A 22,786-nucleotide genomic window follows, 5' to 3' on the forward strand; every position below is an offset into this window, starting at 1 on the left:
TCGCAAAACATCTCTCGTGAAGCATAAACATAATTAACAGATGAAAAAAAATTACTGCGTAGGACTCGTCACTTGCCATTGGAAGCTCCTTGTAGTAGCCTACGTTCCTGCTGGATCCTGCAGCTTAGCTGGCAACCTAGAGTCAGGGGGGAACGGGAGGGGATACACCGTTCTACAGTATTTTGAAAGTGATTGCAGTACCAGTTTTGGCCACAATCCAACATACGGTTCCTTTAAAAACAGTTTTTGCAGCTTAATATTTTTGTGGAAACAGTGATAGCCTACATTTTTTTCAGAAAGTTCAATTAAGAGCATTTTTTAAAATAGAAATCTTTATTATAAGTGACATCTTTAATGTCACTTTTGTTTATGGCTGTCGCGATTCCTTGATTCTAATCGACTATTCGATTTTTTAAAATCCTCAATTTCATTTTGCCCTCATCGACTAACCGGCAAAATACCGGAAGTGGCGCATTTCACGGAGGAGAGTCAAACTCCATCTCTGCATGTTGTTTGAGTTTGGGTTTATTATAACGTTCATGTAGGAACGCAACGTGAGCCATTTCATCTGATTTGTAAGGTAAATCATTTATAAACCTATGGAAACTCAGGAGAAGTGTTAATCGCGATTTCAAAATAAAAGTTTAAACCCTCACTATGATTTTACACGTTTTGATGTCCACATATTTATTAAATTACTGTGGCTATAGCATTTCTGTGGTAAAGATATGGCCAAATATTAAAGATTAAGTGGACATTTGAATTAAATGTTGTTTAATCAATATTAAACAAGGATTAGATCACCAGTAATATATAAAACAATCGTCAGGCTGTTGGCGCCCTCTGCAGGCCTTTGTTGTAACGCGTAATGTACATTACATTAGCTCTGTTGTTCATAATACATTATGTATTTCAACAGTTTTGTGCAATAAACCCTTATGATTTCTTGCTTTTGTTTTTTTTATTTATTTGAACTAATTATTATTATTATTATACTTTTTTTTTATCAAAAAGCCTGTCTAATTAATTGAGTTTTACAGTTTTATTTTTACCAAATTATTTTGCATTACTTTAATGGCTCCATTAACATTTAATAATCAAAAACATCTGCAATTAATTGATTTGTAGATTTTTTTGTGGGAAATTATTCGTTTAGATTAATCGATAAATTAGTCGATAGATTAATCGATATAAAAATAGTTGTTAGTGGCAGCCCTACTTTTTTTTTTTAATTTAATCTGTCCTTGTTAAATAAAAATATTAAAATCTTTCTTAGCCCAAACTTTCGAATGCTAGTGTATCTAAAATATTGATCATGTGACAGTGAAAACTGGAGCAATAATGCTGAAAATTCAGCTTTGCCATCACAGGAATAAATTACATTTTGTAATATATTCAAATAGAAAACAGTTATTTTAAGTTGTAATAAAATTTCACAGTGTTACGGTTTTTACTGCATTTTTGATCAAATAAATGCAGCCTTGGTGAGCATCTTTGAAAATACTTTAAAATCATTATTATTATTAATAAACTTTTGACTGGTATAATATATTATTGTATGAACGGGACAATTCAAGTGTCACACCTGTTTGTCAGTCCTAAAAAGTGACTGTGTGAATGTTGGCTTTGAAATAGAGCAGACCAGTGGATTGTGCTGACTCCTGTCTGCATGACATCAAAAAATGTCTTCTGTCGTAAATGGCTTATGATGTAGTTTTGCTAGCAGCTGATGTGGCTGATGGGAGAAAGGCAGACAAACAGAGAGGAGAACACAAGGACATACAAGTGCAGAAAAACAAGAAGCGACACACAAGCTGTCATATTCAGTAATATTCAACTGTTTGTGACCCAGATTCACACAGTATGACTGCTTGCACTGCTATTTTTGAATACTGTTAGATTTTGTGTTGATTTTTCTTAGTGTGTTGATTTATGGTTTAGTTTTTGCACAGAGCCCACCAATACAGCTCACTTTATCATTAGATTATAGCTTCCAGAAGCACCAAACAGCTCAATGTTACACAAATATAACAACATTCACAAAATTTTAAGGAAAACAAGCATGAACTACTCATCAAATAAAGCACTGTTGAAATACGTAATTGAATCAGTCAGGTTTGTCAAAATGGCTCATGAAAATAAGTGCCTTTATATACATTTCTGCATATTACATATCTTACTGCATGCTCTGCGGAAGGTTGTTGTGTTTTTTTTATTATGCTGCTTAAGGTATGTATTGCGGCTGTTCAGAATTCAAACATCTGGGGAGTGTCGCTAAATGTTAATGCTCTGTCGTGTTGGATATAGGCCTATTCCCTACACCATACCCAACTCTAAACCTACTTAATAGTGTTAACAAATGCAAAAGTGATATAAAAACACATTCATTGATGTAGCCGTGCTATTTTAACTTCTGAGCTGTTTTGTCGAACCGTAGTTTCAAGGGGCTCGTACTGGAGCTCTTTATCTCTTAAGTGCAACGCCGTATAGCCACAGAAGCAAACCTACTGAATTAGAAAACTTGTGCATATGAAGCTGTATATGTGACGACAATGTTGAAAAGTATCGGTTCGTACTTATAAGTAATTTTTTCAGTTTTGAAGAGGTATATATAGACACGTATTTCCAATGAGCCAGGGTAGGCTATAACATATTAGGTAAGCTTAGAAAGGTGGTCCTTAATAGCAAATCTGTTGCTTTTATTACAAATGATGTAAAAAAAAAATGGCGTTTATTTAAAATGGTTGCTTCTCTAAATCAAATCATACTAAAAACTTATATTTTATCAGGTAGGTGAAACGTAAATGCAAGTTGTAGAATACAAAGACCAGGCAATTCCTTGTGAAAAAAAAGAGGGGGCACGTAATTTTTGTACTTATGTAATGCACTTTAATTCTTAAAACTATATGTATTTAAAAAAAAAAAAAATACTTGCGGATAATACAATATTAATAAAATTAACGGCCACTTACTCGTGGAGAGACTGTTTCCTAACACACTTAAGTACACATTTGAACTTGAGCTATTTGTAATATTGTCAAATTTAAAAGTTTTACTTAAAAACACATTCTAAATATTGTTTTAATAATCTTTTGTCAGGCTTTAAAAAAAAACGCTTATTTTGATGTGTTGACTGGCATACTAAAGCAATTATAATTTTAACTGTAATTTTAAAGTTAAATTAATTTAAATATACTAAATTGTTCCTAATTACTATACAAATGTGTAATTACAAATATTTAAGTAGCACATGTATATTTGTAGCAATAGCCAAAACATACATTGTATGGGTCAAAATGATCCATTTTTCTTTTTTGCCAAAAATCATTAGGATATTAAGAAAAAATCATGTTCCATGAAGATATTTTGTAAATTTCCTACCGTAAATGTATTGAAACATAATTTTTGATTAGTAATATGCATTGCTAAGAACTTCATTTGGACAACTTTAAAGGTGATTTTCTCAATATTTAGATTTGTTTGCACCCTCAGATTTCAGATTTTGAAATAGTTGTATTTCACAAATATCTATTATATATAATATATATATCTATATTTATTCAGCTGAGATGTTGTATAAATCTCAGTTCAGTAAAAAAGACCCTTATGACTGGTTTTGTGGTCCAGGGACATATTTAAATGCATAAAATGAACAATAACATGCAAAAACATGCAATTGACTCTTCGCAAAGACCCGTCCCCTTTTGTTACTGTTGCTCTGTCCCACACATCATGTTCTCACGCAGTGAAAAACAAATCACAAAGCAAAGAGGAACAGAGGAACACCGACAGACAAGACAAAGCAGATTACTTTTGGTATGATGCAAAGTCTCAGCTTTCAAATGTTGCCACCGTTTTGTGGCTCTTTCATGTGTCGTGACAGATCACTAGTGCCTCAGTTAAAGTGGCACATGAACCAATCATCTCTTACTTTTTACTAGTTACAGCACATAATACACATGAAAGAACATCAAAAGTTGTTTCAACTGCAGAAAGGTGTTAATACATACTATTTTTCAAGTTTGCGTCTACCAACATTAATCGACTCTCCTGTCTGGTTTGTTTCTCGGACAAAAAGGGCAGATTAAGCATTATGATTGGTCAGATCACCCGTCAATCGAACTCCTGTGAAGGGTCAATTAAAGGTCCCATATTGTACACATTTCTGGAGGTTTATTTTAGTTGTTGATGTCCTTAAGAATATATATTTGCGATGTAAGTGCCAAAATCCATCTCAATATATTTTTGCAGCTCCTTTTTTAGGAGCTCTGTCAAAAACAGGTCGATTTTGGCCCATCTAATTAATATTCATGAGCCTCTTCTGATTGGCCTGTTGTTTTCTGAGTGACGCACAGCCAGGCCAACCACAGTTAACTACAGTCATGTATGCTTTAGCCGAGCCCAGAGCCATAGAGAGAGCATAGCCTGCTGATACTCAACAGGATATTTCAGAATGAGCATCAATGTTTTTTCTTTTTCAAACACCGAATGCAGTAAGCTACATAACTGTTGCTTCAGTAAAGCCCCTTTCACAATGCGCGCTGATTCTGGAAAATTACGGGAACGAGCGCTGTGTGAACAAAAGCCAGAACCATAAAGGCAGTGTTGTAGTGATGACTCTTCACAACGAAAAAATACGTTCAAAGTGGAATGAAGCGGCGATCGGGCAGAGCCAGCTCCTCACTATCAGCGCTGAAGCACAGTTTGTTCAGGTTAGTTTCAGTTTAGTGAAACGTACGCGTTGCATTACATCTCACATCCAAATGTCACATGTCTTTATGGGTTGTGTGCAAAGCACGCACAGATTCCGGAAAACAACTGTGAATGAACCAAATCAAACAACTCCGGAACAAATCATGGGACACATTATCCGTGTATTTACCGGAATCGCTGCGTGAAAGAGGCTGAAGTTAACGTGCCACTGGTCTCTTATATTCACGTTGTTCTGAAGCCTGTGCAATGATGTAGTTTCGACATCTATCGACTGAACAGGGTTTTCTCCACTTGTTTTCGTGTTGTTGTTGCTTAGCAATGTTATGGACACGATATTGTCTGGGGTTTTGACAAAAGGAGGGTGGGACGTGATTGGTGCTCAGGTGGTGACTGAAGGCGGTGACTGAGTAGATCGGACGTCACATCGTTACGGAAGTCACAGTGGCTCGTGAAAATGAACAGCTACTTTAAGCAGGCTGTGTGCAGTTTACTGTGGATTGACTGTTTTGAAACTCATATGGTAGTTACATAGCCCCTAGACCTCAGTTATCATGAAAAAAGCCAGTAAATTTCGATTTTGACAATATGGGACCTTTAAGTGTCTGATAACATCAGACTTAGTTCATAATATTTAAATATATTATTTCTGTGACATACTTTTTCCACACTTCTTTTTTCACAAGGGATGTATTGCTTCAATCAGTGTGCTTTTTTGATCGAAAAGGTCCTCCTACAGCCTCCATATTGAGTGTCACCATAATGGTCTGTCTACCCCCCTCCCCCCATCATACTGTCTATTGTTACTCCACTCTACAGTCTAACTATCCACCAGTATCTTGCAAAAACTCTCCTACTGTGGGGATTATGGTAATTGCCGTTTCCATGGTAACAGTGACTTCTCTGATTGGTGAATCTGACTTCAGGACTTTCAGGCTAGAAAAGCATTTCACCAGGAATTCAACATATTTAGAAATTACTGTACATTGCTTTTATGAAATCATGCATCAATTCTATGGTGATTTTGAACTTTGACCTTTGACCTCAGGGTTACTGGAGGTGAGCTGTTCGAAGACATTGTGGCGAGAGAGTACTACAGTGAGGCTGATGCCAGGTAAGAACATTCAGACAGACATATTGTAACAGCAGCACATTAGAACATTCATTAACGTCAGGTTTGTTCTACATAAAATGTGCTTACAGACAGTTCTTTCAGGTCACATGACTCTTATGTGGGCCTGTTTCTCTGTGTGCGAGTTATTTATACGGATGATAAATTATACACTGCTTCCCTTTACAGCCTCGCCTCCTCAAGTGTAATTTTGCATGTGTAAAGGAAAATGTGCATGTGTGTCTTAGGGATGGACAAGAAAGTGTGCAGCATGTTATTTATAGATGATTAATGACGGCATGCATTCATGAATGTATAATTCTATGCACAGTCCTCCACAAGTGCATTAAAGTCCCTATTATCTCTGTTTGAGTTCTCTCTTTTTACTGATTATGTTGCTTGATTTTTACTTGTGTTCCTTTGTCATGCTTACCCTCTGTCTTACCTTTCTCTTTCTTAGTCACTGCATTCAGCAGATTTTGGAGAGCGTTCATCACTGCCATGTTAATGGGATCGTCCACAGGGATCTGAAGGTCAGGACACACACACACACACACACACACACACATACACACACACACATGTTTGTTTTTGTGAAATGTGGGGACATTCCATAGACGTAATGGTTTTTATACTGTACAAACCGTACTTTCTATCACCCTACACCTTCCCTACACCTAAACCTAGCCCTCACAGGAGACTGTGCATATCTTTACATTCTCAAAAAAACGTATTCTGTATGATTTATAAGCCTTTTGAAAAGTGGGGACATGGGCAATGTCCTCATAAGTCACCCTCTCCTTGTAATACCTATGTCATACCCATGTTATTACACACATTTGTGTCCTGATATGTCACAAAAACATGCCCACACACACACACACACACACACACACACACACACACACACACACACACACACACACACACACACACACACACTTTTGCTTCTCCAGACAGTGGTGCTCAATGTAGCACAGTCCAGTGCCAAATTTAGCACAGTCTGACGTAGCCGGATCTCGTATTGTCTAACAGAAAATAGCCTTGCTGTGTCTGAGAATCGAATATTTTATCCTCTGGTCCACTGAAATGTTCACAAAGCCTTTTAGTTAGTGGAAATCAATCCACATTTGTGCAGATACAATTCAGGCTTTGACAGATTTAGCTTTTTTGTTCTTTGGCCAAAATGTCTTTCAACCTACTGAGGAGGAGTGAGTCATCAGCGCATGGCTGCTGTTAAAAAAAACTGTTATTCAATAAATAGCTGCTTTTAGAAAAGTCATTACCTAAGGGAGAATTAAGACCATTTAGTGATATGCTTGTGTGTCTGTGTGCTGTTCCTAAAGCCTGAGAATTTGCTGTTGGCCAGTAAGATGAAGGGGGCAGCAGTTAAGCTTGCTGACTTTGGTTTGGCCATAGAGGTCCAGGGTGATCAGCAGGCATGGTTTGGTAAGTATTCAAGAGTTCAACAACATTAAAAAATCTAAACTTTTGAATAGTCCGCATTTAGGAGTATTTTTGTAATTAAGAGTATTTAAAGGTGCCATAGAATGGAAGACTGTATGTACCTTGGCATAGTTGAACAATAACAGTTCTGTACATGGACATGACATACCGTGAGTCTTAAACACCATCGTTTCCTCCTTATATAAATCTGGTGTTTGCAAAAGACCACAAAAAATAGGTAATTCCTAACGTAACAGCAACTATTATGCAACAGTCACAATCGTTAATAGTTACGCCCCCAACATTTGCATAGCCGAATCATCAGAAGTTCTGCATAAATGTTATGTTTCAGGTTGTGCAGGAGATGTTAAGTGCAGGGATGGTTGGTGTTTGTACTCAGAAAGGCACGGAAAACAAAGAAGGCGATCTAATAAAATAAGGCGAGCCACTGAAGGGACACGGTTAGCTTCTTGCTAGCGCTAGCCTGTTACATTGCAGTACATAAGATTGCACTTACCACATAAACAGAGTAAGGAGAGATGACTGCGCGGACAATGGCGAATGATTTTCAGATCCTGATTATCACTGACAGCATCTAAACTTGTCAAATGTGGTAAGTACTGCCGCTGTAGTATAACGTTACACAGAGCACATGCAATCGCCAATCTCAAAAGTGAAACTAAAAAGTTATTGTGCATTCAAAACAGCAGTTTCAATGCCCCTCATATTAATAGCGACTTGAGCTCCGTAATTAAATATATATTTTCCTCCACGTGTTTCCATCCTGCTTTGTGAGAGCGGGCCGCTCTGTGAGCTCCTTATTATTATTCAGGAACCTTCTAAATAAGGTAATAACAGACCATTTCATTCTAGGGACAAATCCTAGGGTTGTAAATGGACCTGTAAAACCGTTTCTGGAGAATTTTTGCCCTTACCTAAGCCATATACCCTCTATGTAGATATTAGAGAACAATTTAAAATATTGTATCAATGCATTCTATGGCACCTTTAATTAAAAACAAGTTTGCTACAAAATAGTTCTGTTTTGTTTAGTACATAATTAGGACCAGTCAAGGCTGCAAAAACTGAATTTTATAGGGAACACTGCTTCATTAGTAACATTTTTGCATGACTAAGCTTTTGCATGCCGACTGGGCTAACTGCACTTTTTAATATTCCAAACAATAATGATAAAATACTGTAGCAACTTTTCTCTAAAGCACTTTCTCTGTTCAGGTTTTGCTGGTACTCCAGGGTACCTGTCCCCAGAGGTCTTGAGGAAAGATCCTTATGGCAAACCAGTGGACATGTGGGCCTGCGGTAAGGGATGAATGAGTCACAAAAATATCAGGCTCGTATGAGAGTCAGTGTGATGGATGTCACTGTTGAAGCTCATTAACCGATTATTAAATTATTGCAGCCTGAGTTTTTAAGCAGCATCGAATCTAATCAGCTAAATGGAGTGTCCCTGGTAAATTGTCTTTCTGTTTTTAGGCTTAAAACTAGTTAGTCCAATTCAAGCAGTCGGATGAATGTTTCATTTTAGCCTTGATGTAAAAATGATTGCATAATTTTTCAAATTCCCCATCAGGAAGTTCTTTCCACTTAAAAAAGATGGTAATCCCATGGTGCTTTGAGATTCATTCTGAATGGTACTGAATTATAATTAAGTTAAAAGCTGATGTCATAGTGAAAATGTACCTGTGGGAACTTTTTTGCAAGATGCGAAATACATACCGCCATGTACGTTTCGTGACATATTCGATGTGAAATGTCCACTGAGTGGTGCTAAACAAGTTTTTTTCCCTTAACAGATGAACGTATATAAGGTACGTTTTATGTGACGTTGGTTTTGTATGTGTCACTGCAGTTCTGACTTGAAATGCCCTTTAAGTGGCGCTATAACTTCTAATGCTCCATGATGTTTTAAAATAATGTACCATTTGAACTACACTGTCCGTGGGTTGAAGTGACAACAATAATGTGATATTTAGCCCCTGGAATGCAAATTTTACCAGGCAAACCTCATAAAAAAACATGTATTTTACCCCTTGGAACGCGATTGCGCTACTTTTGAGTTTGGGTGGGTTTTGCTGTGAAAACCTGGCAACCCTGACCTAAACCTACCCGATAGTATGAACAAAAGCGAATGTGACGTAAAAACGCAATTGCAAGCATGCCGTTTTAGCTTTTTGATCTCTCATTTTTTTAGCTCTTTCATCATGAGTCATGTTTTTCATTGGATTCTTACCCAAGGATTCTGCATCTTAGTCCAATTCTGTGCCAGATGAGCTTCAGAGCAAGCTTGGAAAACATCTAGAAAGGGAGAATATGGAGCTGTAATCATAACTGTATTAAAATGATTACAAGTGCTTGTTGTTTTACTGCCTCTAGTGTTCATTTCTGTTGGAAACTGCAGTGATGTGTACTTATTGGTACGTATTTAGCATTTTGCGAAAAGTTCCCACAGGTACATTTTCGTCATTAGATCAGGTAAGTTAAAAGCAACATTACTATAGTGGATGTTCCCAAAACATAGTAGTACTACGGTACCATGTTCATTTGATTCCACCGTTTGAATATAATTGCTTAAGTACAGACATCCTAGCCAAATTTATGTCCAGATTAGTTCAAGAAATTGTTTGAAAAATATTCCTCTGAATGTGTTTCACAGGTGTGATTCTCTACATTCTGCTGGTTGGATATCCACCATTTTGGGACGAAGACCAGCATCGCCTCTATCAGCAGATTAAGGCCGGTGCCTATGACGTGAGTCTGAATTTCCAATGATTTTTCTGCACAGTGTTTACTACGAGATTTTTAAAGCTATTACAACTGCAAATGCGACATCTGATGATATTGCTAATAACTCTGATGATAAATTGATGTCATCTTCACTTCCTTGGCTTACAAATGAATGCAAAAATGATTAAATGATGGATTATTGTGTTGTATCTTTTGTTTGTATGTAGTTTCCTTCTCCTGAGTGGGACACAGTGACCCCTGAAGCTAAAGATCTGATTAATAAGATGTTGACTATCAATCCTTCCAAACGCATCACAGCTGCTGAAGCCCTCAAACACCCCTGGATCTGCGTATGTGTTTCAACTCACACACTAACATGCATGCTTCTTTATATACAACGAAAGAATTTTCTAATCCTCACTAATGATTTGTAATCATTCTGTCTGTCTTTCTCTTTCGGTAGCAACGCTCCACCGTAGCCTCCATGATGCACAGACAGGAAACCGTGGAGTGCTTGAAGAAATTCAATGCCAGAAGGAAACTCAAGGTTAGTTTTGGTCTAACTTTCTTTAAACACATAAACGACCAATCTTCAGCTTTTTCACACCTTAAGTTTACTTACGAGTTTCACAAACTGTGCATTTACAGTGCCTTGCGAAAGTATTCAAACCCTTGCAGCCTTATGTTAAACTGCTTTTTTTTTAAATTGCAAATTTATTAAAATTAACTGAAATAAGTACATTGCATAAGTATTCATACCCTTAATGTGTTACTTAGTTGAAGCACCTTTACAAGCCAACAAGCTTTGCACATCTGCATTTGGCAATTATCTGCCATTCTTCTCCTCACCTCTCAAACTCTGTCATCTTGGATGGGGGATGGTAGACATTTTCAGATTTCTCCAGGTTTCTTTCAGGCCACTCAAGGACATTCACAGAGTTGTCTATAAGCCACTCTTGCTGTGTGCTTAGGATCATTGCCCTGCTGGAAGATGAACCTTAACTGCTTTTAAGTGGGTTTTCATTATAGCTATCTCCATATTTTGCTGTATTGAGCTTTCCTTCTACTTTGACGAGTCCCTCAGTTCTATACAGTAGGTGCTTTGTTGTTCGTCTTCACTGAGAAGAGGATTGAGTTTAGCCACACCGCCATAAAGCCTGGATTGGTGCAGTGATGTTTGTCCTTCTGTAAGTTTCTCCCATCTGCATATATGATCATGGATCTCAACTAGAGTGACCATCGGCTTCTTGGTTACCAGTCTAACCAACACCCTTCTCCAGCAAATGCTCAGTTTGCTCTAGGAAGAGCTCTAGGAAGATTTTTAGTTGTTCCAAACGTCTTCCATTATAAATAACAGAGACTACATGCTTCTGTGAACCTTCAATGCAGCCAATTTTTTTGAAACGCTTCCCCAGATGCGTGGCTTGACACAATGATGTCTCTGAGCTCTACAAGCAGTTTTTTTGACCTCAGGTCTTGGTTTTTGCTCTGATATGCATTTTCAGCTGTTAGACCTTTTATTGCGAGGCGTGTGCCTTTCCAAATCTTACCCATTCAAATGAATTTGCCACAGGTAAACTCCACTCAAATTATAGTGACGTCTACAAGTGCTATGAACACTCCTGAGCTAAATTTCAAGTGCCCCAGAGAAGGGTATTAATACTTATGAAATGGAATCATTTCAGTTTTTTTATTTCTAATAAATGTGCAAAGTTGGTACAAACCTGTTTTTTTTTTTTTTTTTTGCTTTGTCATTATGGTGTATGAAGTGTATATTGATGTGGAATATTTAAAGCAGTTTGACATAAGGCTGCAACATAAAACATAAAATTAAGGGGTATGAATACTTTTGCAAGGCTCTGTACCACCATGCTGCTTGCAAGAAATGTAATGATTAATAATAGAATCTTTATTGTCCCATAAGGATAATCATTTCTAATGTAATTTTGTTACATTCGTCAATTACTATTGAAAGTAATTTAGTTAGATTTGATAAATCTACCACAAAGGCAACCAGCCAAGTGATGTTGCGAGGAAGGGAAAGTTTGCAATTGTATTCGCCATAAATGTAGCACTAATTACTTATTTTAACAAGTAACTGTGGTATTGTGTGTACTTCAGTTGTTTCTTTATTTATGATTTCCCAAAACTCCAAGAATGCAATGATTATTTGCAAAGCTGACAAAATATTGTAGGAAATTAGACATCCTCCACATACATTATAAAAATGAGGGTATACATTGCTCCTGCAGTTGCGTCTGCTTCTGTACTATTCTTTCTTTCATTTCTCTCTTGCTTGTTGTTTTTTCCTTTTCTTTTATTTCCAAAACTTCTTGCAACTAGGGTGCAATTTTGACCACTCTCCTGGTCACAAGAAACTTCTCAGGTATGTCTGGCTCTGCTGACCTGTATGTATGAATGTGTGTGTGTGTGTGTGTGTGTGTTTATTAAACTCCCTTCTTTATCTTCTTATATGAACATAATGCTATTTTTTCATTAATCTTGTTATTTTACAGTTAATTTGTTGGTTATTATTATTTAACTTTTTTTGGACATAGGCTGTTTTTAAAGTAAGGTGGTGAAGTACACCTTTTCAGACATTTTCTTTAACATTTCTTTCCTGTTTATCATTGCTTTATCTCTTTTTGGGGGGGTCCTGTGTTGTCCCGTGAGGTAAGAGTCTGATTGGACATAAGAAGGGGATGTGTTTTTACTCTAACCAGTGAGCTGGTTTGCTTGTTTGACACACTTCCCTGTTACTCTGAGATACTAATTACCCTTGTTTGCATGGAATCAAACAGATTACATTCATAACGTCAACTAACATTTAGTCTTGAACTTACATGAACTTACATTTGAACTTTCATGCAAAACTGCAAATATTCAGTAATATAACAAAAACAAGTACTTTATGAATGTAATCACAATATAATAATTAGAGTTACTGGGAGTGTAAATGTTTTCTGTCTTGCTCATAGAAGAAGTATTTTGAATGCTTGCTTATTTTCATCTGGATATGTTCATCCTGGAATGTTATATTTAAATATAAGGTATAATTTAGAGGTTTAGCATTTACTAGGGATGTAACGGTATCAAAACTTCACGATACGGTAATACCTCGATATGAATGTCACGGTACGGTATTTATTGAATCATTTACAGGAAAAACAAAACTAATGAAGAGACTCGAAAAAAGTGCCAGTTTACATGAACACTGAACATATCAATGGCATACAAATTAGCCATCTATCACTGTGAAACAGGAACTTCAATATTAACAAAAAATTATTAAACCATGTAAAAAAAAATAAGTTTCAATTTAGTTTTCTTGAAAACTCAGAAAAAAATTAAATAGCAGCCTACTTATTGCAGCTGGCCCATGTGCTGAATGAGTATTTGAGAACACTCACTTTATTCACTCACACACTTAGCATATTAACATTATGTGGTAAAAGTTTGGATCTCTGGGCATTTACAATTTCCCCTGCAACAGAAAAAAAAACCTCTCACTTGGGACCAGAGTATGTGAGCGGAGTGGAGCGGCAACAATTTCCCCTCCGCGCTCTGTGCATTTAATAATCGCTCCGGGTTCACAATTTTCCACTCCTGCTCCACTCCTCGCTCACTGATATCAGAAACACCGCTCCGCCTTCGCTCCGCGTCAAAAAAAAATCAGAAATAACCTAATGTTTGAAATATAACGGTCCTGTTCATAACACATATTAAAATAAAAAAATATTAAAATAAAATAACAAGAGAGTTTGGAACACTAGTGTGCAAACTTTGTTCCTAACACATACCAAGCTAATAACATCAGCATTAAAGTATAATTGCTGCTTTATGCAGTGCAAAGTTTGTAATGAAAATAAAAATACATTTTCGTCAGTTATTTTACTTCGGGATCGCTGCATTTCTTACAGATTTCTGCTCATTCGAAATCGGATACCATTACATTTGTTTTAATGCATTAACAGAGTGATTGCGTGTGAATAAGTGCTGTACCTGTTTAAATGATGCTTTCACCTGAAAATATCCAGTATCTAGAAAGAACAAACTTGTGAACTATAATTTACCGCTCATATGATGTCCATTGCTGTAATCATAGCCTTCACATAATTTCTGATTTGAGTGATCCATCTCTATCAAGCGAAATATGTTTAGCATGTGAATTCCTGCTTAATATGCAGTTATATTACGGACCGTTGGCATGAATTGTTCTCATGATGGAGCGGTGGTGAAGCGACTGAAAGCCATGACGCTCCGACTTTTCAAAAATCCGCTCCTCCCTCCATTCAAACTCACACCGCTCCACTCCGCGCTCCGCTCTGTAGCTACAACAGACCGCAAAGGATGATGGCCACGCCTGGGCTGATGGGAATTGTAGTTCCCGCTACCTCCCGTTCGCTCCATTCGCCTGAGCAAACTTTTCTCAGAAGACCTATCGTTTTATCGAGTCATGCGACCACGGTAGTATCGAAATTTTTTGCTATTGCGGTACGACGGTATTTACAATACCGTTACATCCCTAGCATTTACATATGATGGCTGTTACCAAAATATAGTTGGAAACATGTTATAACAGAATGATAGAAATGCTTAGTTTAAGTGTAAGTATATGGCCGTCTGCATATAACTTGTGATAAACTGTATTCTAAAGCAACTCTTTCTTTAAGGACAAGTGTGTGTGCTTCTTTTTTAGTTTTGTCTCAAGATATTTAAAGGCTGTAAAATATATTTGCATGCTATTGTGAAGAAATATTATATTAATTGATAAAATATTAATAAATACTGATAGTTCTGTTATTTAATGTACATTTTAATATGATCATAGGATCAAGAAGTCACTTTTTCAGATATTTATGAGAGTCTATGAAAGTACAGTCTTAGTACAGTATATAATTTCTGAACACAAGCACACATCCTCTAAAAATAGAGTTGCTTATTTTGGTTTTAATTGTGTCCTGCGTTTAATCTTTTGGATCCCTCAGCCTTGCATTTGTGTACCAAGAGTTCCTATCCTAAAAATGAATGATTTGTTTGACTGTGAATTGTTTCTCCTGCCCGGGGTCTTGTGACACAATAAGGAGAACAATAATCCCAGAATGCCTGCTGCATGTGCCTTCATGGATTTATAATGTTATTATACATAAATAATCATGGTTTTCTTTTATTTTTCACCCAACAGCAGCCAAGAGCTTGTTGAACAAGAAGGCAGATGGTGTGAAGGTGGGTTAAATCTGTTTCCTCTTCATCTTTTGGCAAAACTAAGATGTATAATAACATGAATACTTGGCAAAGCCTGAGAATAATCTTGCAGCAGAACATTGTGCATCCTTTAGGTTTGCATTTGTTTGTTGGATGTTTTTCCAGAAATTCTGAGGTCTTTAATTGGATCAGTTTCCAATTTTACAACAATATAGTTAAGAGTATAATATAAGAGAATATATATAAGTGAGTGCTGTGTGGCATTTTGATCAATTCCATTTCAATTCCAATTTTCAGGTTTTATTTAGGGATAGATCAAATTTTAGCAATAAAAACTGATTTGGACCTTTCAGTTGTTAATTTTTTTTAAGTTTAGTTTATTCCCTGAATTTGCTGGAAATTAAATGGAATTACCCATCATTCTCACTTTTATTTTGAATATGTATATGAATGTATATATATGTGTACTCCATTGTTTTAAATTTTACTTAAAGCACTATGGGGGAAATTCACTAAAAATGATTTTTAGGGATTCACTAAAACAAATGAAAATTAGGTAAAAAGTACAGACACCGTTCATCTATTTGATGCTGAGTGCAGATCATTAGAAATAAATTGCAATCTAAATAATCCTAATTTACGTAGAAAAGAGGACTATTACTTAATTTAAATACAGACAGGTTTTTGTGTTGAAATAGTGAATTTGCCCCATCTACTTTCCCCCAATATGTTTGTTCCTGAGTCTTGTCTCATTTTATTTTTTGATCTCGAATTTAACTTTCTGATCATTCCATCTGAAACAATTCATAAGAGGTTTTCGATACAAGTAAAAAAAAATGTGTTGTTGGTTTGTCTTTTATGTCTTTATCAGATTTTACCAAAGCTATGTAACATAAAAATGTAACATAATTGGGCAAATAAGTTAAGAAATAAGTTTTTAAAAATAAGTTAAGAATGGATGTTATTAAAATATGCATATATTATATTGTTGATGTTGTGAATTCACATGAAATCACAACCCATTTTACTTTCATAATGTGACATTTTAAACAAGATATTCCACATGAAAATATATAGTGATGGGACTTTTTTTAAGCATCAGAAATTGATTGGATTATGAAAAGTGAATGTCACACACCAGAAATAAAATTTCGTTTTTGCTTAAAGAATAACTGTAACTTTGCCTAAATAACTATTTGGCAATTTGGTTAACATTATCCAGTAGACCACTGGGCTAAGTGATGTCAACAGAAAAGAAAATTCTATTTATGACTTTTTGATTAAAGATTATGAGGGCAATTTTATTATTTTATTTTAATTATGTGCACTTATGAATCGTTTACGTAAGACTGGAAACATGCATTAAGAAAGTAAATGGGTGCAATTTTGGTATATGGTACAGTGGTGGCCAAAATTATTAGAACACTAGTATTTTCACTAACTAAAAATGTTTTTAAGTCAGTTACTTCTATCTTTTGCTATAGTGTGTCAGTAGGAGATATCAGTTTACATTTCCTAACATTAATTTTGCCATTCATTGTAACAATCCAGTGAGTTTTTTTGTTTGCACAGGGAGTCTGACAACAGCCATGACATGAACAAACAGAACTGAGACAGACTAAATCCAGAACATCTTCAAGATGCAGAGCTACAGTACGGTTAAAGTTTTAGGCACCTTTGTAAAAATCCTGTATAATGAGGATGCTGTCAAAAATACTGTCATAAATAGATTGTCTTTATCAATTAACTTCTGTTAACTAAATTAAATTATAAATTTGTGTTTAAAGCAGTTTTTGCTCTTGGTGCACTTGCACATAGTTTTTCAGGTAGCTTTGCAGGTAGGTCTCTTGAAGAATCTGGGAGACGTTGCTTCAGTTTTTCTGGATTTAGTCTGTCTCAGTTTGTTCCGTTTCTTTGTCATTCCAGACAGACTGGATGATGATGAGATCTGGGGCCTCATTTATAAAACTTTCTTACGCACTGATTTGATCTTAGAGTGTTCGTACGATCAAATCCACGTCAAAGTACAGATTTATAAAAACCGTCTTTGACGTGGAAAAGTACTTATCTCCACGTCAGATTCCAGCTTGGCGTACGACCGTTTCCTTGTGGTAATGCCTGGTATTGCAGATAGTTCAGCCTCACTATAATTTGATTTCTTGCGCTCCTTTTTACTTGCCATTGTCACGGAGTTTTTGCTTTAGGAATGAGCTCATTTTATATGTTAATTAATTAAGCAGGGGCGTTTCGACGGCGGAACATTCAGCTGCACACAATTCCACGATCATTTGTGATTTATAACCGAATGACTGGCGTACGCATGGATTTCGTGGTACGTTCATTTTTTCTGAATCGCTCTTACGATCAAATCAGAAAAGTTCTTAGATAAAATCAAGGATGGTTTTTACGCAAGTCTTTATAAATGAGGCCCCAGATCTCTGACTCTGGAAAAATTAATGTGTGGAAATGTAAACTGATATATTGACACACTACACTACAGCAAAAGCTAGAAAAAACTGACTTAAAACTATTTTTAGCTGATTAAAATACTAGTGTTCTAATAATTTTGGCCACCACTGTAAGTGTAAAAAGTTAAAGCCAAAAACAGAAAATAATTAATCAATAAATTAATTAAAAACCTTTAATTTTATAATAATTTTATTTTTAATTGTGGCACAATATATGTGCACATTTTTTGTAACCATTGTGTGTGAGTTGCTGTATCTTTAGATCATCAGATCATCCATCATCAGTTCCCTCATGCGTATGTGTGTTTGTCAGTATATCTGTGTATTTCTATTTGTGGATGCCCTGTCACAACACTCCTTTTTGTCCCCAGTCTGGTGTAATTTTGTAACCCTAGTGTGATGCAGTAGATCCCGTCAGCGTGATATTTGGTAATGTGTGATCTGCTCCTCGTCCCACTTGCAGGTTAACAACAAAACCAACCTAGCCAGCAGCCCCAAAGACACAGGCCCCGCCCCAGCACTGGTACCCACGACAACAACCCCGCCCCTTGCACGACATCACCCCTGTAGACCCTCCCCCTTTAACCAACAAGCCAGATTTGCTTACCTTTTCACCATAACACAAAAGCTCTGTTCCAAAACCTTACTATCAACTACCAACATAGGCAACTAGTTTTTAAGGCAACATCCCAACTGTCAAACATTCTTGTAAGTAATCAAACAGCAAATAAATGGTGTTCCTGCATTAAGCAAAAGGCAGAATTCACATTTGATTCCAACAGATTTTAATGTTAGCATGTTACTAAGCTAACAATACTATAACAAGCAAAAACACGTCAAACCAAAATGTATTGAGGCACCTGAAACATTTCTCTCATTATCACAGTTTATTCTCTATAGTTTAGAAAATAGTATTGAGATATGACAAGCACTCAGAGTTAAACTGTCAAAATTCATCTATAGAAAGGTATGTAACAAAATTTGGTCAGGTCAAAGTATCAAATCAAATTTCTGGTCCCAAATTTGTACATTGTAAAAAGTTTTCACCAGATTCAACTTAAAAACCTAAGTTCAGCAGCTGCCTTAAAATTTTAAGTTAAGTCAGCTTAAAACTATAAGTCATTTGAACTTATTACAATAAAAATGAGTTGAAATTACTTAAGTTGATTTAACTCAAAATTGTAAGGCAGCTGCTAAACTTAAGTTTTTAAGTTGAAACTGGTGAAAACCTTTTTACAGTGTATCAATTTTTAACTGGTAGTCCACTGTGTGTAGAATTTTTGGCTATAATATGTCACAGTTTACTTTATTTTGCTATCCTCACTTACATAAATGAACTATAGTGTCCTGCAGCCACTAATAAAAGAAAACATCTAAAATTATATCTGGTGTCTACATTTTTGGTTTGACTGTATATCCAGATGTTGGGTGAAACAGTGAAATTTTAATTAGACTGTACTATTTTTCATGTTTCAGTACATTTTTAGTCAACATTTCTTATATTGTATAGCATTCTGTGATTGGTTTGATACAAAAGCAAGGATATACATATATGATGTTGCCTTGCTGCCTATATTTTGGAACAGGTTTCACATTGTTTGTCTAGATTGCTCATGCTAATGCTAAAAAGCTAATGCATCACTTTTATGCCTTAAACTGTGTACAGTATTTTTAAGGTATATAAAAGACCAATTTAACCTCCGTAATTCCATATCAAGCAAAAATGACAGATGGAATATGCAAGGAAAACCAAGGGTTTGTAAATCTGGCACTGTTGGTGTGTCGTCTACCCAAAGTTCAGAGACCTTGCATGATTTTACTCATCTCTCACATCACCTTCATCTCACACATGTGTTGTTCTTTCATTTGAACTCCTAATTCCAGGAAATTTAGGGTTGTATTCAATCAAACTGTCTTTGAAACATCAAAAGCGACTGCTGCTACTTGATGTTTTGTAACAATCTAGTTTTATGCCATCTCAAGCACAAAAATCCATATAACGCTTGTGGTTTTGCTTGCACATTCATGGTGTATTGCCATTAGTCTGCTAGTTTTGCCCATTTGTATTTCCCATTTGTTTAAATCTAAATCTTGTTGAATCAGATTGTCTGTTTCTGGCAGATGCGTAATTGAAATACATGGAGTGAATGTTTTGCAGTGCATGGCTGGTGGTAGCAGGGTCGTACGCTTGGAGCTCTTTGCTGTGTGCAGCTTGACATTGTTTGCCTTCCATAATGACGCAGACATCCACGTAAACAAATGTCTCTCACACTGACGACACTGTGACGCACTCGTACTGACACACATAGACTGTTTCTCTCTCTGTCACACATGCGGGCACTCAGAGGGTAATGTTTCTTAGACAAATGACAAGTGTGTGTATGTAATCTTCTCTAATCTGGTGGTCATTAGACAAGACATCATCAATTCCGCTCAGTCCCGCTTAAAGACCACCAGGCTGATTAATTACGTTGTATGTGTCAGAGTGTGTGTGTGTGTGTGTGTGTGAGCTAGGGATCACGTCATAGCAGTGATCCACAGCTTGTTTGCTTTAAAGAATAAATATATCATGTTGCGAGAGAAAACTGATCCAAAATCTATCGAATTTCTTGCAATTTACTTAGTATTTCCCATAAGTCAAACAACAATCAGATATATGGCAAGCAATGCATGTATTTAAAATACATACACAGTTATATGTCCATGGTTTTCACTAATATATGTTTTTGAAAGACGTCTCTTATTCTTATCAAGGCTGCTTTTATTTGATCAAAATCCAGTAAAAACAGTAATCGTTCTAATTCGGTGCTCAGGAAACATCTCTTTTTAAAGGATTAGTTCACTCCTGAATTAAAATTTCCTGATAATTTACTCAACCCCATGTCATCCACAATATTCTTGCCTTCCTTTCTTTAGTCGAAAAGAGGTTTTTGAGGAAATCATTCCAGGATTTTCTCCATATAGTGGACTTCAATGGGGATTACAGAGTTGAAGGTCCTAATTGCAATTTCAATGCAGCTTCAAAGGACTCTACACAATCCCAGTCGAGGAATAAGGGTCTTGTCTAGTAAAGCAATCAGTCATTTTCTAAAATAAACAAAAATGTATATACTTTTTAACAACAAATGCCCATTTTGCACTATGTGTACCTCGTATGTGTACTGTACTTCTGCCTACGTCACACATGACCGTTCCAGCGTGACTACGTAATGCAAGTCTACGTAGTCGATCTAGTGCGAGATGAGAATTTGTGGTTAAAAAAAAAAGTATACATTTTTATTTTTTGAGAAAATGACCGATTATTTCGCTAGAGAAGACCTTTATTCCTCGGCTGGGTTTATGTAGAGCCCTTTGAAGCTCCATTGAAACTGCAATTTGAACCTTCAGCCCGCCGATCCCCATTGAAGTCCATTATACGGAGAACAATCCTGAAATGCTTTCCTCAAAAAACTTACTTTATTTTTGACTGAAGAATGAAAGACATGAACATCTTGAATGACATAGGGGTGAGTAAATATATATACAGTTAATATCAATTCTAAAATATAAATAATATAATTTATATATGTATTTTGCGTGTAATATTTGCCATATATCAGATTTCTGTATGGGGACAGTTGGAGCTAAATGCTTTTGCTATTTTTTTCTATGCTTTTGGTAATTGCTATTAGTATGCACATGATTGCACCTACGTAGGTAAGAAAATGCCTGCTAAAAAGATATATTTTTAAGCTATGTGAGTTCCATTTATACTTTTTGTTCCATCTCTTTTCATGAGTTGAACTGAATAAGGAGCCATTTTAGAGAATAAGGATAAGACTAATAAGTCAACTTCTAAAATATTAGAAGACAAATGCACATGCATTGATATTTCAGGTTTATTTCTGAGGTGTAGTGTTTGCTAAAGCACTGGTGGTATGTATGGAAAACTTTCAGCATGAATGGGAGGAAGAAGGCTGAGCCTATGTGTGTGTGTGTGTGTGTGTGTGTGTGTGTGTGTGTGTGTGTGTGTGTGTTTTAGATGGGGATCCAGACTGCATTATCATGCAGGGCACAAGCGAGTAATGAGACTTTGTTCTGATAGCCTTGTTTTCCTGGTTGAATTTATTTAGTAGTTTGTATTTATATGTTTTCGTTAATGCCTGAAATACAAAGTCATTTGCAGTTGCATGTTGTGTCTGGCAGACAGCCATTATGCTTTATCAAGCTTATTTTTCATATACAAATAATAATCTTTATTTGACTATTTCAGGAGCCACAAACTACCGTGATCCACAACCCAGTCGACAGAAACAAGGTGATATGACGCATTTTTGTTGTATCAAATGAGACAGTGTCCAGTCTGAAGATGATTCATAAGTATCCTTTCACATTTCTCCAGGAGTCTACAGAGAGTGCCAACACAACTATCGAGGACGAGGACATTAAAGGTAAAGCTTGACGTCTTTCTGACCGTGTGTCTGTCCGTAGACGTGCCGTTTGTTGCTGTTTCCCTCCTCAATATGTCTTCCATCTGTGCTTCTCCTCAGTCTTTCTTGTTTATTTTCCCCACCGAACTTGTATTGCCCGTTGCTGCCATTCTCTCCTCCCCTTCATCCTTCGTTCGTTTCCCCGCTTAAGGGTGTCTGTTTCAGTATTTCTTGTCGAGTGTGCTATTTGAAATGTCTTCTTTTTCGTTTGTCCTGCTCCTGTTGTTTCTTCCTCTCATTGGTTCAATGTACAGCCAGACGCTTTGGAAACCTCAGCATTAATTCAATCTGGCAACCCGCGGGCCGCCCGCAAAACTCCGAGCCCAAGCAGGCGCCCAACTCCTCGGTGCAGAGTAAGTCCGTAATGGGCAGGAGACCAAATCACCCCGTCCTCCCCTAACGTCGCTCAAATGCTTAGACCCCCCTTGTATGAACGAGAGGCCCCTCAACAACTCAAATCTGCCCTGTTAAGGATATTCTTTAATTTACAACTCCAAACTTCATTCCTCATCAATGCTCCGAATGTTTTAATCCATCCAGCTGCTTCTATCAGACACACGTTTGTGTCTGCCTATTCTTCACGGACTGTTCATATAAGGATAAGAAAATAATAAATCACAATAGTTTTAGAG

The 22,786-nt window shown here is 36.4% G+C and overlaps 1 protein-coding gene across 11 annotated transcripts in view; it reads left to right on the forward strand.

Annotated features, from left to right (window-relative positions):
• camk2d2 (calcium/calmodulin-dependent protein kinase (CaM kinase) II delta 2) overlaps positions 1–22,786 on the forward strand; it is a 51,755-nt gene that overhangs the window by 19,991 nt on the left and 8,978 nt on the right. For 2 of the 11 annotated variants that reach the window (XM_073843255.1, XM_073843254.1), the window contains exons 5-17: positions 5,759–5,824; positions 6,282–6,354; positions 7,168–7,270; positions 8,504–8,587; positions 9,942–10,036; positions 10,240–10,362; positions 10,476–10,559; positions 12,356–12,398; positions 15,198–15,238; positions 18,149–18,208; positions 21,938–21,982; positions 22,067–22,115; positions 22,409–22,507. In XM_073843255.1, the coding sequence (XP_073699356.1) occupies positions 5,759–5,824; positions 6,282–6,354; positions 7,168–7,270; positions 8,504–8,587; positions 9,942–10,036; positions 10,240–10,362; positions 10,476–10,559; positions 12,356–12,398; positions 15,198–15,238; positions 18,149–18,208; positions 21,938–21,982; positions 22,067–22,115; positions 22,409–22,507 (965 nt within the window). The remainder of the gene's footprint in view (positions 1–5,758; positions 5,825–6,281; positions 6,355–7,167; positions 7,271–8,503; positions 8,588–9,941; positions 10,037–10,239; positions 10,363–10,475; positions 10,560–12,355; positions 12,399–15,197; positions 15,239–18,148; positions 18,209–21,937; positions 21,983–22,066; positions 22,116–22,408; positions 22,508–22,786) is intronic. The other 9 variants (XM_073843259.1, XM_073843260.1, XM_073843262.1 and 6 more) reach the window with 7 other exon arrangements.

This window comes from Garra rufa, chromosome 6, assembly GCF_049309525.1.
Source record: "Garra rufa chromosome 6, GarRuf1.0, whole genome shotgun sequence".
NCBI lineage: Eukaryota > Metazoa > Chordata > Actinopteri > Cypriniformes > Cyprinidae > Garra > Garra rufa.